The sequence below is a fragment of the Populus trichocarpa genome, chromosome 15, assembly GCF_000002775.5.
Source record: "Populus trichocarpa isolate Nisqually-1 chromosome 15, P.trichocarpa_v4.1, whole genome shotgun sequence".
NCBI classification, from domain to species: Eukaryota; Viridiplantae; Streptophyta; class Magnoliopsida; order Malpighiales; family Salicaceae; genus Populus; species Populus trichocarpa.
In genome coordinates this window covers 8,196,859-8,209,592 of record NC_037299.2, presented here as the reverse complement: position 1 = coordinate 8,209,592, position 12,734 = coordinate 8,196,859, and the positions used below count along the sequence as shown (strand labels likewise).

The 12,734-nt window shown below is 34.1% G+C and overlaps 1 protein-coding gene across 4 annotated transcripts; it reads left to right on the top strand.

Annotated features, from left to right (window-relative positions):
* The first annotated feature begins 1,440 nt into the window (after positions 1-1,440).
* On the top strand, positions 1,441-8,069 carry LOC18105756 (protein LONGIFOLIA 1). Of its 4 annotated transcripts, none has more exons than XM_006374352.3 (6): positions 1,441-1,828; positions 2,456-2,659; positions 3,438-3,508; positions 3,798-5,915; positions 5,991-6,141; positions 6,988-8,069. In XM_006374352.3, exons 2-6 carry the CDS (start codon positions 2,515-2,517, stop codon positions 7,821-7,823), a joined length of 3,321 nt encoding a protein of 1,106 aa, XP_006374414.3. In that variant the 5' UTR covers positions 1,441-1,828; positions 2,456-2,514; the 3' UTR covers positions 7,824-8,069. The 4 variants fall into 4 exon arrangements, with proteins under 4 accessions (XP_006374414.3, XP_024442226.2, XP_024442225.2 ...); XM_024586458.2 differs by having other exon boundaries at positions 2,399-2,659; XM_024586457.2 differs by having other exon boundaries at positions 2,380-2,659.
* Positions 8,070-12,734: the final 4,665 nt, after the last annotated feature.

Sequence of the window (12,734 nt, the reverse complement as noted above, 5' to 3'; positions counted from 1 at the left end):
AGTATTTTTTTATAGAAATACTAGTTCTTCAAGAACTATATTTAATTTATTTGATTCTCAAGGAACTTACAATACTAGTTGTTCAAGAACTTTAAATTTTGATGAATAGGAAAGAAAAATTGCCAAAATAAGTTATAAAACCAAATATATTCTATAAAATATAAAAAATAATGAAAAGAAAGAAAAACTTGAAATTGGTACAAGCCAAGTAACATAGGAGTTAATGCAAACCAAGATTTCAATATATATTAGATTGATTGTGCTAATAACGTGTTAAAAAATAAAAAACAAGTAAGAACATACATATTCATAATAAAAACTTAAAGGAGAAATTCATACCTTTTATTATATATTTTTTCAATACTGAAAATACAAGATAAGTAGTCTAAAAACATTAAAAAACACAAATATCATGAAAAATCAAGAAATTAAACCTAATAATAAGGAAATCCAATATACTCTAAAGGGCATCTAATATTTATAATTATATATTTTATAACAATTACAAGTCTTTCCAAGTTTTTTTTTCTTAAAATGATTGCCTAACTTTTACGAGGCATTTAGTAATTAGCTACACACTTTTCCTTGTCAATTTTCTTGTTATTTTAAAGGTGAAATGAGCAGTATAAAGTTGTTGCTACTTCCATGTAAAATTCATAACTAGTCACACTCATTGTAATTCCATCTTGAGGTTTTCATAGCCCCTCCATTTTTTTTTCACTCAACAAATTCCTGCTTGACATTTTGTTCAGCAGCTGATTAAATAATAATAATAATAATAATAATAATAATAATAATAATAATAATAATACCAAAACTCTGTTTACTGGGAGACAGAGAATAAGAATTTCTCATTTATGTATTATTTGATAAATGGACAAGTTATAATAAAACAATGAAGTAGAGATCAACAAAATTTAATATTTTATATATATTTTTTTTATTAATATAAATATTCGGATTAGTTTACACACACCTCAATTAATATCACCCTAATTGTGCAAGTGTCCATTAAATTTAATACAAGGTAAATCTTTTATAAACAACTCCCTTGCTCCTATGCGAACGTGCCGGTGGCCTAAGGTCACTTGGACTTTGAAGAGGAGGTTGGAATGCTTCTTTCTTTCTTGTCTTTTGTGTATTCGGAAATTTGGTTGAATTGAATTGTTGCAAATTTCTGATATTTATTTATTTTTTATTTTAAATTATTTTAATGGGTTGATATTAAAAATAAATAAAAAATAAAAACTATATTGAAAAGCAATTTTTGCTGCACTGACAGTCACAGACATGCCCTCATTTCTGACAAAAATCACATGTCCACGGAGACAGCTTTAGACCCACTCACATACTCTTCACACATGGATGTGTGAGATGGAGCTAGAAGACAACTGCCCCACATTCTATCTCTCTCTCTCTCTCAAAAAATAAATAAGTAAAAAACAGAAAATGCCATCTGTATTATTTTCCCAGGTCAGGCCAGATTAGTTTAGTCACCATATTTATGATATGACAAACCTTCTTATCACTCCTGGCTGTCTTTCCATATGTTCTCTGAACTGAAGAGCATTTACTTTTCTTTTTTTTCTACATGTCTATTTTTCTTCTTGGATCTGGAGGGATTAATTCCTTTTCCTTTTGCATTGGAATTAGTTTCTTATAGCCAGGCAACTGGAATTAGAAGTGATGTTGTTGATCATAACTCTATTTGGCACTTTCTTGTGTTGTCGGATGTAATAGGACTACATATTGAGTCCCTTACCTTACCCTTTTCTTCTGGTTCTATTCAATTTACAAGCCATTCTGGTCGGTCCTCACTCTGAATAAGGTATCTTTCAATTCCATGTAATATTTGATTTGATTTGATTTTGATTTTCTGGGATTTTTCTTTTCTTTCTACTTTTCCTTTATTGCCGCAAAAGCTTAAGACTTTGGAGGATTTCATGGAAAATCCAAAATGGGCAATCATGTTGTAAGAGGAAAATTCGTGGGGTTGTGATTCTGGTGGTAAAGGCCACCTTTTTATCTTGTGGGTACCCATAAATGGCAAGCCTTTTCTTTCTTGAGCTGTTACTAGCTGGAAATCACTGATTTTGTAAGAGATTTTAAGGTGCCTAGTACATGGCAGATAAGCTGAAGGATTTTATCTGATATGTTGCTAAACTTCTGTTTTTGGAAATTCATTATTTGGATTTACATATATATGGAAAATCCTCCATTCTCTTTTGGTTTCTAGTGTTAATAAAAGCGTAGTTTGTGTTTTAGATTTTGCACAGAGGAAGAAAACAAATTGAATAAAGGGAGACTCTAGATATCATATTTTATTGATTGGTTTACTATAGAATTGCTCAGATATCTCATAAGTATATGCTTTTCAAGCACTGGTTCCAATCCATAGATTCAGAGTTTGGGGGAGATAGAGGCTTGAAATGTTGTAATTTTGTGGTTTGGATAGAGGAAGACCGAATTTACAAAGTGGAAGGACTGAACTAGGATAGTTGGGAAGAAGAGGAGATGGCTGCAAAACTTTTACATTCTTTAGCAGATGATAATCCAGATTTGCAAAAGCAAATAGGATGCATGACTGGGGTTTTTCAAATATTTGATCGTCACCAAGTCCTTACCGGTAGGCGCCTCAACCAGAAGAGGCTTCCTCCAGGTAATTCTCATTATCAGGTGTAGCTTAACTTTGTAGCATTCATTTCATTAATCAAGAGTCCTCATTTACTTGGTTAATATCTATTGCTTGACCCATCCTGAATCCTTTATCATCTCCAATGGCATGTGATGAGGAAAAAGAAAAAAAGAAAAACGAAACTGATTACTTTATTGCCCGGTAAAAAAATATGTTCTCAATCTACCCATCAAATGAGCTAATATTGATATTCTATATCGAGAAAATAAAAAAGAAAAAGAAACGAAAAGAATAGAAAAGAACATGACTCGTGTATCTGAATAGTTTATGCTTCTGATAATAAAAGTTTGTCTTTTGGATGTAAATTTCTTAGAGATCTTTCATTCTAACCTATGTTTTCAAATTATTGCCTATTGTTATTTGGGGTGAATGTGAATAGATAAAGACATGTATTTGTACATGTTTTCTTGAATGCATGGCCAATGTGTTGTTTCCAACTGTTTTTTCGTTGTGCATTCATTTTTGCTGGTAAATTCTTGTAGCAATCATCACTTCATCTGCAGAGCTAACTCTTTCTCATAAACTTAACAAACTTTTATAAATAGACCAGTTCTAACTTGATAAATCATCTTTGTATGTAACTGAAGAAAATTAATTGCACATCTGCTGTTTGCGTATCCTTCAGTAGTTTTCCAAATTCCAGGTTGATAACAACGAATTGATTATTATTATTCCTATTTTTTTTGTTTTGGTTGTGAACTTAATCATTCAATCTGTCGCTGATGTTTCTGTGACAATGTAGGTGATTCCCACTTCAAAAATGGCAGCTCAGAAAGGGAATTTTTTAATGCATACAATCAGAACACAACAGTTGTAAGCATTCTTAGTTCCTGGAAATTTCATTAATTCTCCAAAGTAATTGGAAAAGATTCGGTCAAGCTATATGCCTAAACCAGTGTAGAATTGTGTTCTGATTGATTGTTGAATAACGTGTGCTCTGTGTTGCTCTTAAGTCTTCTTACTTTTTTTTTTATTTGCCTACAAAAGTCACTGTCAATTTGATTTTGTCCTCACACTGTTGCTTTTTCTACCTCAACTTTTTCTGTGCTATATTCTAGCCATGTCCTTGCATATCAGAGTGAATATGAACTATTGATTGCAGGACATTAATTTAAACAAGAATTTGAATGAGAAGCAAAGAATTTCTACAGAATCATCAAGAGCATCTTTCTCATCCTCTTGCTCATCTTCCATGTCCTCCTCTCTGGACTGCAATAAAACAGCTCAACCAGAAGCATCTTCCTTTGACAGAATTATCTTTCCTGAAACTCCCTCGAGGAATCCGGTTATAACTCAGCCAAGTACCTCTGCACATTTAGGGCGGCATTCTCTTGATCTTCGAGATGTTGTCAAGGATTCTATGTATAGAGAGGCCAGAGGGTTATCAGTCAAAACTACAGCTAAAGAAGAAGCAATGAGCCATATAGTGAAGCATAAAGATTCCCCGAGGGCATTACAGGCCTCCAAATCTGCAGATGGATCTTATAGAGTTGGTAACAAAGGAAAGAAAAATGCTCCTCCTGTCGAACTCAAGGAGTCTCTTAAAGTTCTTGCTAAACTTCATGAAGCACCTTGGTATTATAATGAAACTAAAGAGCGTCCAAGATCATCATACGAAGCAAAAGATGGATCTTGGCATACAATTCCAAAAGATGCTCCTCGGTTTTCCTGTGATGGGTGGGGGATCAATCATTTGTCATTTGAATCTCGAGATACCATCAAGTCCACCCCAAAACTAAAAGAGCTTCCAAGACTTTCACTGGATAGTAGAGTAATTTCAGTGAGTGGATCCAACATTGATTCTAGATCAAATTACCTTTCAAAAGATCTAGAAAGTAGCAGCAACTCAAATGAAAAGATCTTTACTCTGCAGCAATCAATGAAAACTCAGAAACGGCCTCCTAGTGTGGTAGCCAAGCTGATGGGCTTGGAAGGATTGCCAGATTCTGCGATCACCAGTCATAGTCAGCCAGGTTTGATCAAGAACTCATTGGTGGAACATGATGATTCCTTCTCGAGATCATTGAAAACAAACGATCTAAACCGACCAATCCATATTCCAAAGTCTCAGAGAAACTCGGTGAAAGATCCAATATCACCACGGTGGAAGAATCCAGATTTGGTCATGAAACCCATTTCAAGGCTGCCAATTGAACCAGCACCATGGAAGCAGCTGGATGGAAGTCGATGTTCTTTGAAACAACCTTTCAAGCCTGAAAAAGTTCCTGGGAAGGCACAAAATTTGTTCCCTTCAGTTTACAGTGAGATTGAGAAGAGATTGAAGGATCTCGAGTTCAAACAATCTGGAAAGGATCTTAGAGCTCTTAAACAGATTCTGGAAGCAATGCAGGCTAAGGGGTTCTTGGAGAATAGAAAAGAAGAACAAGCTTCAAATTCTGTACCCCTGAGAGATCATGAACCAAAATGTAGCAGTCCCAGTCAAAAGCCAAGGTTGCTAGGTCAACAAAACCAACAGAAAAATCATGCTGGTGTTCCCACAACCAGGGGTTCTGATTCTTTGAGGACTTGTGAATCCCCAATTGTGATCATTAAAACAGCTAAACTAGTTGAGAAATCTGGTATTCCTGCTTCTTCAGTAATTCCTATCGATGACCTTTCCAGCTTTCATAGAATTCCAACTGGTGGACATGCAGATAGTAAAAAGGGATCCAATAATAGCCGAACAGCTAAAGATCAATCTCCAAGAAACAGCCAGAGAGATTCTTTAGCCAGCTCCAGTGATAAGAGAACTGTTGTCAAGAAGAATACAAAATCAACACAATCCTTGACAAGATCCCAACAAGTGCCAAAAGAAAGCAACCCGAGCACAGTAAGGAGTTCAGGATCTGTGAGCCCAAGACTCTCACAGAAGAAACTTGAGCTAGAGAAGCGATCTTGTCCACCTACCCCTCCATCTGATACAAGTAAACAAAGAACGCAATCCAACAGGCAGCCAACAGAAATTGGTTCACCTGGTAGAAAACACAGGGTAAAATATCCCAAAGTGCCACCGAGTGATGACCAGTTAAGTCAGATAAGTAATGAATCAAGAACTTCGAGTCACCAAGGAGATGACATCTCTTTGCAGTCTGATGGCACTACTTTTGACTTGAAGACAGATATGGAAGTCACTAGTACTGAACGATCTACTGACAACTACAGTGGCCAGAGTCCAACCCTGAATGCTGCCAGTCGCTTAGTTTCTGGCTCATTACAGAAAGTAGGTGCTTTTGAACTTCTCTAGTCACTCAACTATTCTGATCATATAGTTGACACTTCGTTTTCCTTGTCTCAGAAATCAACTTTTATGTTTGAAGAGGATAGGACATCAGCAGAGCTTGCTGTTGTTGCCCCTGAGCATCCTAGTCCTGTCTCTGTACTTGATGCATCTGTATATAGAGATGATGCATTGTCTCCTGTAAAGCAGATGCCAAATTTGATCAAAGGTAAAATTTTGCTATGCCTAAAAAACTTATAGCTGGATGTGGCATAATATAAACTGATGTTGTGAGGACTTGCCATCATATATTGCTCAGATTAGACAACTTCATCTATAAAAACCTTTATGTAGGAATTAAGCACCCCCCTCTCAATTTAACCACATATTTATCTGGTCTAGTAACGTTGAAACCATGTATTTGTGGGGATAGATTCTCAACTTGCTGCATGTAGTTTTTATTTGGCCTCAAGTTTTTTGGTTTCCCTATTGGCTTCTAAAAAACCTATGTAGCATCTGTGTCTATATTCTTTGCAACATATTCAGGAAATTTATCAGGCAGTGAGGGAATAGCTGCTCATATTTATACAGTCAATGATTGAAGTTTTTGAGATTTTCAGGCAGTTGAACAGTGTCGTTAAAAAGTACTCATTGGACCTGTTATTAATAAAAAAGAAACTACGATGTTCCAAAGAAGAAGAAAAAAAGACAAACAGTTTCCTCATCATCATGTTCAAGTTGTCATTGTACTTGTCATTACTTTCATTCTGCTTTATCCCAACAACTGGTCAACAGACTCTGAGAGAAGTTCTTCTACAAAAAGAATGTTTTTCCATTGCTACATATTCTGTTTAATCTCGTTTGTTTAGAATAGGTTGGATATATTAGTTGCAACTGGAGAGCTATGTTTGATCCATGGGTCATCGTTCTAGTATGATTCTGGGTTTCGATACCTGGCCTAGGGCCAACTTTGTGTTGTAATAAATGGAGTATGTGGTAGCTACAGGTATAGAACAGAACATAAAACAATGAAACCTTTTGTTACCACTTACTTATTTTCTATTTATCATTGCAGGAGATGTCCCCAAAGATTTCCATTACCAACAGAGTGAAGATCAATGGAATCCTGCAGATAACTTACTGTCTAACAGTGTGGCCTCTGGCCTCTCCTCAGATATCAATCGCAAGAAATTACAAAAAATTGAGAATTTGGTACAAAAGCTTAGACAACTGAACTCCACTCACGATGAATCCAGCACAGATTACATAGCATCACTTTGTGAGAACACAAATCCTGACCACAGATACATTTCAGAGATTTTGTTAGCGTCCGGCCTTCTACTTAGAGACCTTAGTTCCGGCCTGTCAACATTTCAACTCCATCCATCAGGTCACCCCATTAACCCTGAGTTATTCTTTGTATTGGAGCAAACCAAGGCCAGCAATTTGGTTTCAAAGGAAGAATGCAGCCCTGGAAAGTCCTTCCATTCAAAGCCAAACCCAGAGAAGTTTCATCGGAAGCTCATATTTGATGCTGTTAATGAGATTCTTGTCAAAAAGTTGGCATTAGTGGAGCCCTCTCCTGAGCCATGGTTGAAGTCTGACAAGCTAGCAAAGAAGACCCTCAGTGCTCAAAAGCTTCTGAAAGAATTATGTTCAGAGATGGAGCAACTTCTAGTCAAGAAATCAGAATGCAGCTTAGAGGAGGAGGATGGTTTGAAAAGCATTTTGTGCTATGATGTGATGCATCGGTCAGAGAGTTGGATAGATTTTCATAGTGAGACTTCTGGCGTAGTGTTAGATGTTGAGCGTTTGGTCTTCAAGGATCTAGTTGATGAGATTGTGATTGGCGAGGCAGCTGGTATACGAACCAAACCTGGAAGAAGCCGTCGGCAGCTGTTTGGGAAGTAACTAGCTTGCGATCTGCAAAATAGTCTTCTAATTATTCTTTTAGTTTTTTTCCCTCCCCTTTAATGTTCTCCTCTCTTTTCTCATTGTGAGTTACATATATATTTATATTTTTTCCGTTGTTTAAAGCAAATAATTTGTGGCTAAGCACTGCAATTTTATGCTGGATTGTAAAGATATTAACTTTTCAGATTATCTCATCACATTAATAAGAAAAAATAAATCCAACTTTTGGTTTGTGCTTTTAAATTGTTTTGTTTTTATTTTTTGGATGTTGTGAATACACTCTAGACTTGATTCATGGGTGGTAGTCACTTTCAATAGCAAGAGCTAAATTACAATGGAAAACCTGATTCTTACAAAATCATCCATTCTAATACTGTTTTAGTGTTTAACTTTAAAATTTTTATGCCATCTGTTTAATTTCAAAGTTCTTATGGGACCTGGTATATTAGGTTAAATACAACCTAATACACAAGTGCTTTTAAATTATGTTGTATTAAAAGTTTTAAGTTTAGTTAGCTATAAGTTTGTTTACCTGAAATACTATGAGTGAATAATAAAATATTTATTTTTAATGAGATTTACATTTTTTTTTTAAAATGAATTGTAGCATGTTATATTTTATAGCCCTTTTAACACGAGTCGAATTTCGATAGATTTTATAAATAAATTATAAAACCTAAAATATTTTTAATTTTTTCTTTTATGAATGCCAACGTTAAAAATCTAAAAGTACATCAATAATTAACAAGGAATGTATAAATCTCAAAATGGATGAAATGATATATATATATATTTTTTTTTTGATGTGTGAGAAGCTATGACCAAATGAAAAAAAAATAATAATAAATTTTTGGTATTTTTTTAGGCTAGAAACCAACATGCTTAAATTAACTAATTAAACCACAAATAAACTTAACACAAGCCCATGCTTGTAAAATTCCAAAAAAAAAAAAAAAAAAAAAAACACAAAATGCAAGAGAAAACAATGTTGTTGGGTCCTCAAGACTTGAAGGGAAACCAAAGCCGAAGCAAAGCCATGACCCAACCTAAAACTAAACACACTTCTTCACTTCTTTTTCGTTGCTGCAGACTTTGTGAGAACATATCATAACAAAAAGGGGCAACCTCTTTCTCATGCTTTGTTATACTGTCTCTACAATCTCAACGAGCATGTTTGATACCGTAATAAGCAAGCACAAGCAAAGGGAAGGTGCATGCAGATTTTCTTGTTAAAAAAACCCTAGGGAATAAAACCGAGAGAGGCAACGCATGCAGGAAGAAATAGGAACTGCCGTATGGCCTTCGCTCTTTGCACAAAAACACAAGGAGGTCCATGCACATCATCAACCAATAACACACAGCGAACTTTGTCTTACGATTGACCAAAAGAAAAGAACATATATACCTAAAAGGGGAATATTTCTAACAAGTTTCCATCCATCATTCATGGTTATTGGCCCTCTTTTACATCATGATCCTCACCTTCTTACCAACTTAAAATGTTCCAGCACAAAACAAGCACAGGAGAGGTAAAACATGCATGTAACTCTCGGGTAGCAAGGACTGATGGGTTCGAGCAGGAACAACACACCCGATGGGATCGAAAGAAGCCATGCACATGTTAAGAAAAAAAGGGAAAGACTTACTCATGCTACCATACTTACATCTTTATCGAAAACCAACTATAAGACCATTTTTTCCTTTAAAAAGCTACTATCCCCGAAGTATAAAAGAGAACCTATAACTATGTCTTTGCTACCACTAAACTTGGAAATCAAACTAAGTTACTACCACTTTCATTCCATTAAACCCTTCACCAAGATCTGCTGGTAAGGTTGGTTATGCAGGAGTCTTTGAGCTGGCTTGGCAGAATCTCCAGAGTGAAGGAAGAACTAAGAGAAAGCTAGGGAGACTGTCTTCTATCATAATAGTAAGAGGAGTGTGCCTGTTGTCCCCATCAAGATCAAACTAAAAAAAGAAAGAAGACGCCAAAGATCTACCCTCAAGCTCGTTGTTTCTTCAATTTTTTTTTTTAATAAGCCCCTACTTGAATTAGTAGCCCTTAAATTCCAGCTCCTATTCTATTTTGATTATTTGTCCTTTAATTCTTTTAATCTAGGTCAAATTAAATTTTGATTTTGATTTTTTTTTCAACCGAGCCCTTAATTAAATCAATTAAAACCTTCCAAGTTTCAACCTTTTTTATTTAGGTCATTGGCTTTCCCATTTGTGCAATAGTTCCATAAATTTCATTTTTCTTTTCAATTAAGCTCTTAATTGATTGAATTGAACTTCCAAACTTTTCTATGTTCTTCTATTTTGATCATTGGTCTTCTAATTTGTGCAATCATAACCAATTTCAGTTCTTTTTCCTGATTTTCTTGACCAACTATAAATTAAATCTTTATCTATTTATAAGCAAAAACCTTTTTCTTTAAAATTTTTTGTTTGAAAATTTGTTTTTTTAAATGACATTTTTGTTTTGTTTTTTCTTAAAAAATAATATTTGAAAAATTTTGCGAGGGTAAAAATTAGGTTATGACAATTATCAAAGTACCTTCTAATATGAAACAGTTCAACGAGAGAATCTATGAAATTCCCAACCATATCCTTGGTGCCATATGTCTACACAACAAACATAGCCGCAATCATAGCAATAATGTAGTACGATCACACATATGATGTCATCTATTATATAGGTATACAAGCAACTTCATGCCAATTATATAACCCAAAAGCCTTACTATTAGGTAAACAAACTTGTGCAAGGGTAGTACAATACCTCATAAGCTACATTCTAATAAGGCAATCTCAAGCAACATATATCTTCATGACCTGTTGGTGAACAATGTCACACCTGACATCATAATGACCCACCTTTTTTCCTATAAAAATGGTCTTTTTTGTGTATAAGAGGGGGGTAAGTCTTAACATTGTGAAAAGAGTTGCCATCTAGTATTATAGTCATTAGAAAACTTTAACTAGTCAATAGAGATCTATGGTAAGAGATTAGTTATACTAAAAAGAAGATACTATCATCCTAAAACATCCTACTTGTGGTAAGTTGCATTGTTTATCTTGTCTTTTATTCCTAATAGTTTGCTATGCCTAGTCTATCGATGGTCTATCTATAAGATGATTATGGATTTACTATGATGAGTTAAACCCTAATTATTTGTTTAAACTTAGCCTTTTTAAAGTCTAGTTTAGTTTTGTCAATCCTAATTATTACCTTCGAATAACACTCGGTAAATTGACAATTCTAAGGTGGGTTACTTCTGATCACAACATGTAACTAATTTTTGATCAAGTCATGTTAGTGAATGATCCATAGGCCAATGTTGGGCTTGTCAACCCCACATAAATCCTAGAAAAGGTCTATGAAAGGTGTTTTAATAAGGTTCACCTATCATTTAATCTCCAATTTTGTCACCAATGAATAATAGACTGAAAAATTTATTATTTGAAAAATCAGGAGGATACACAACTTCTCTTAATATCCAATGAAATCAACTTTTCTTAATATCCAAGGAAATGACCCATAATGAGTCCTTTTACCTTAAATACTAAAAGTGAATAGCAAAACATTTTTGACATAACTTGTGAGAAAACAATGAAAGGTTTTTAAAGTTTTGGAATGCTAGTCCAATAGACTTTTAATTTGACTCGAACCCTTAATGAGTTTTATAAACAAGTTATAAAACTCAACATAGATGCATACATGAATGAACATGAATTTTCTATTATTTGAAGCAAAAGACCATGTCAATACATATTGTTGAATATGTCCATCCATGTTCATACACAAAGAAAGACATGTTCCATTGTTAAGAATAATGATGCAATGAAAAAGAACATGAAAGGAAACAATATGCATAATTTAAAGGATTTGGTCAAATGCATTCAAACACAAATATCAATTTCATAAATATTTATCAATTTCAAAATCTCACCATAATATATTAAAATAAAAAATAAAATTAAAATGCAAGATTAAAATAATTCCATCACAAATATCCATTCAATGAACATTGCCCAATCAAAACCTCATCATTAAACACATAAAAAATCAACAATAAGGGAAGATAATTATTCCACTACCAGAAATTCAACGAATATCAACGGAGTTACCGACGTAATTTTTTTGTCGGTAATTTGCGGTGATAGTTACCGACCGATTTAAATCTGTCGCTAACACTATCGGTATATATCGATGAAATTATTTTATCGATATATACCGATAGAATTACAGATGAAATATAAAAAATTTCAAAAAACAAAGCAGTGCGATGACATGGATGTTTTTGTGGATGATTTTATTGACAAAATTTCAGAGAGATTCAAATCGGGATCTTCGTACAATGACGTGTCCACTTCACCGGCAGAATTGCCATCGGAATCATATATGAAAATATTATGTCAGTGATTTCATCGGTAAACGTTAATATATCACCACGCTGCCTCCCCTCCCCTCCTCTATTTCTCCTTCTTCTTCCCCATCCCTGCATCTAAACAAACTACCCCCCAAACTGCAAAGAACCACCCCTCAAAACATCCCTCACTTCTCAACATAAATCATCCTTCTTTATTTTTTGTAGTCACAACATTCGTATCCTGATTTATTATGGATTTTATCATTTTTTGTAAGTAAATCTATCTTTTTTAATTTTAACATTAAAATGTCAATTTTATTATTATTGAATGTTTTTTTTAGTATATGTATTTTGTTAGGGTATGTACATGTTTTATTGTTTTTTCTCAAACAAACTTGTAGTATGAATGTATAATTTTGTACTTGTTATGGTTTGTTTTAGATTTTATAAAATTATATTTGTTTGTAAATTGTTGAAACTTATATGGAATTACCAAATTAGATGTGTTGTGATGAAATAAATAATAGCTTGTTTA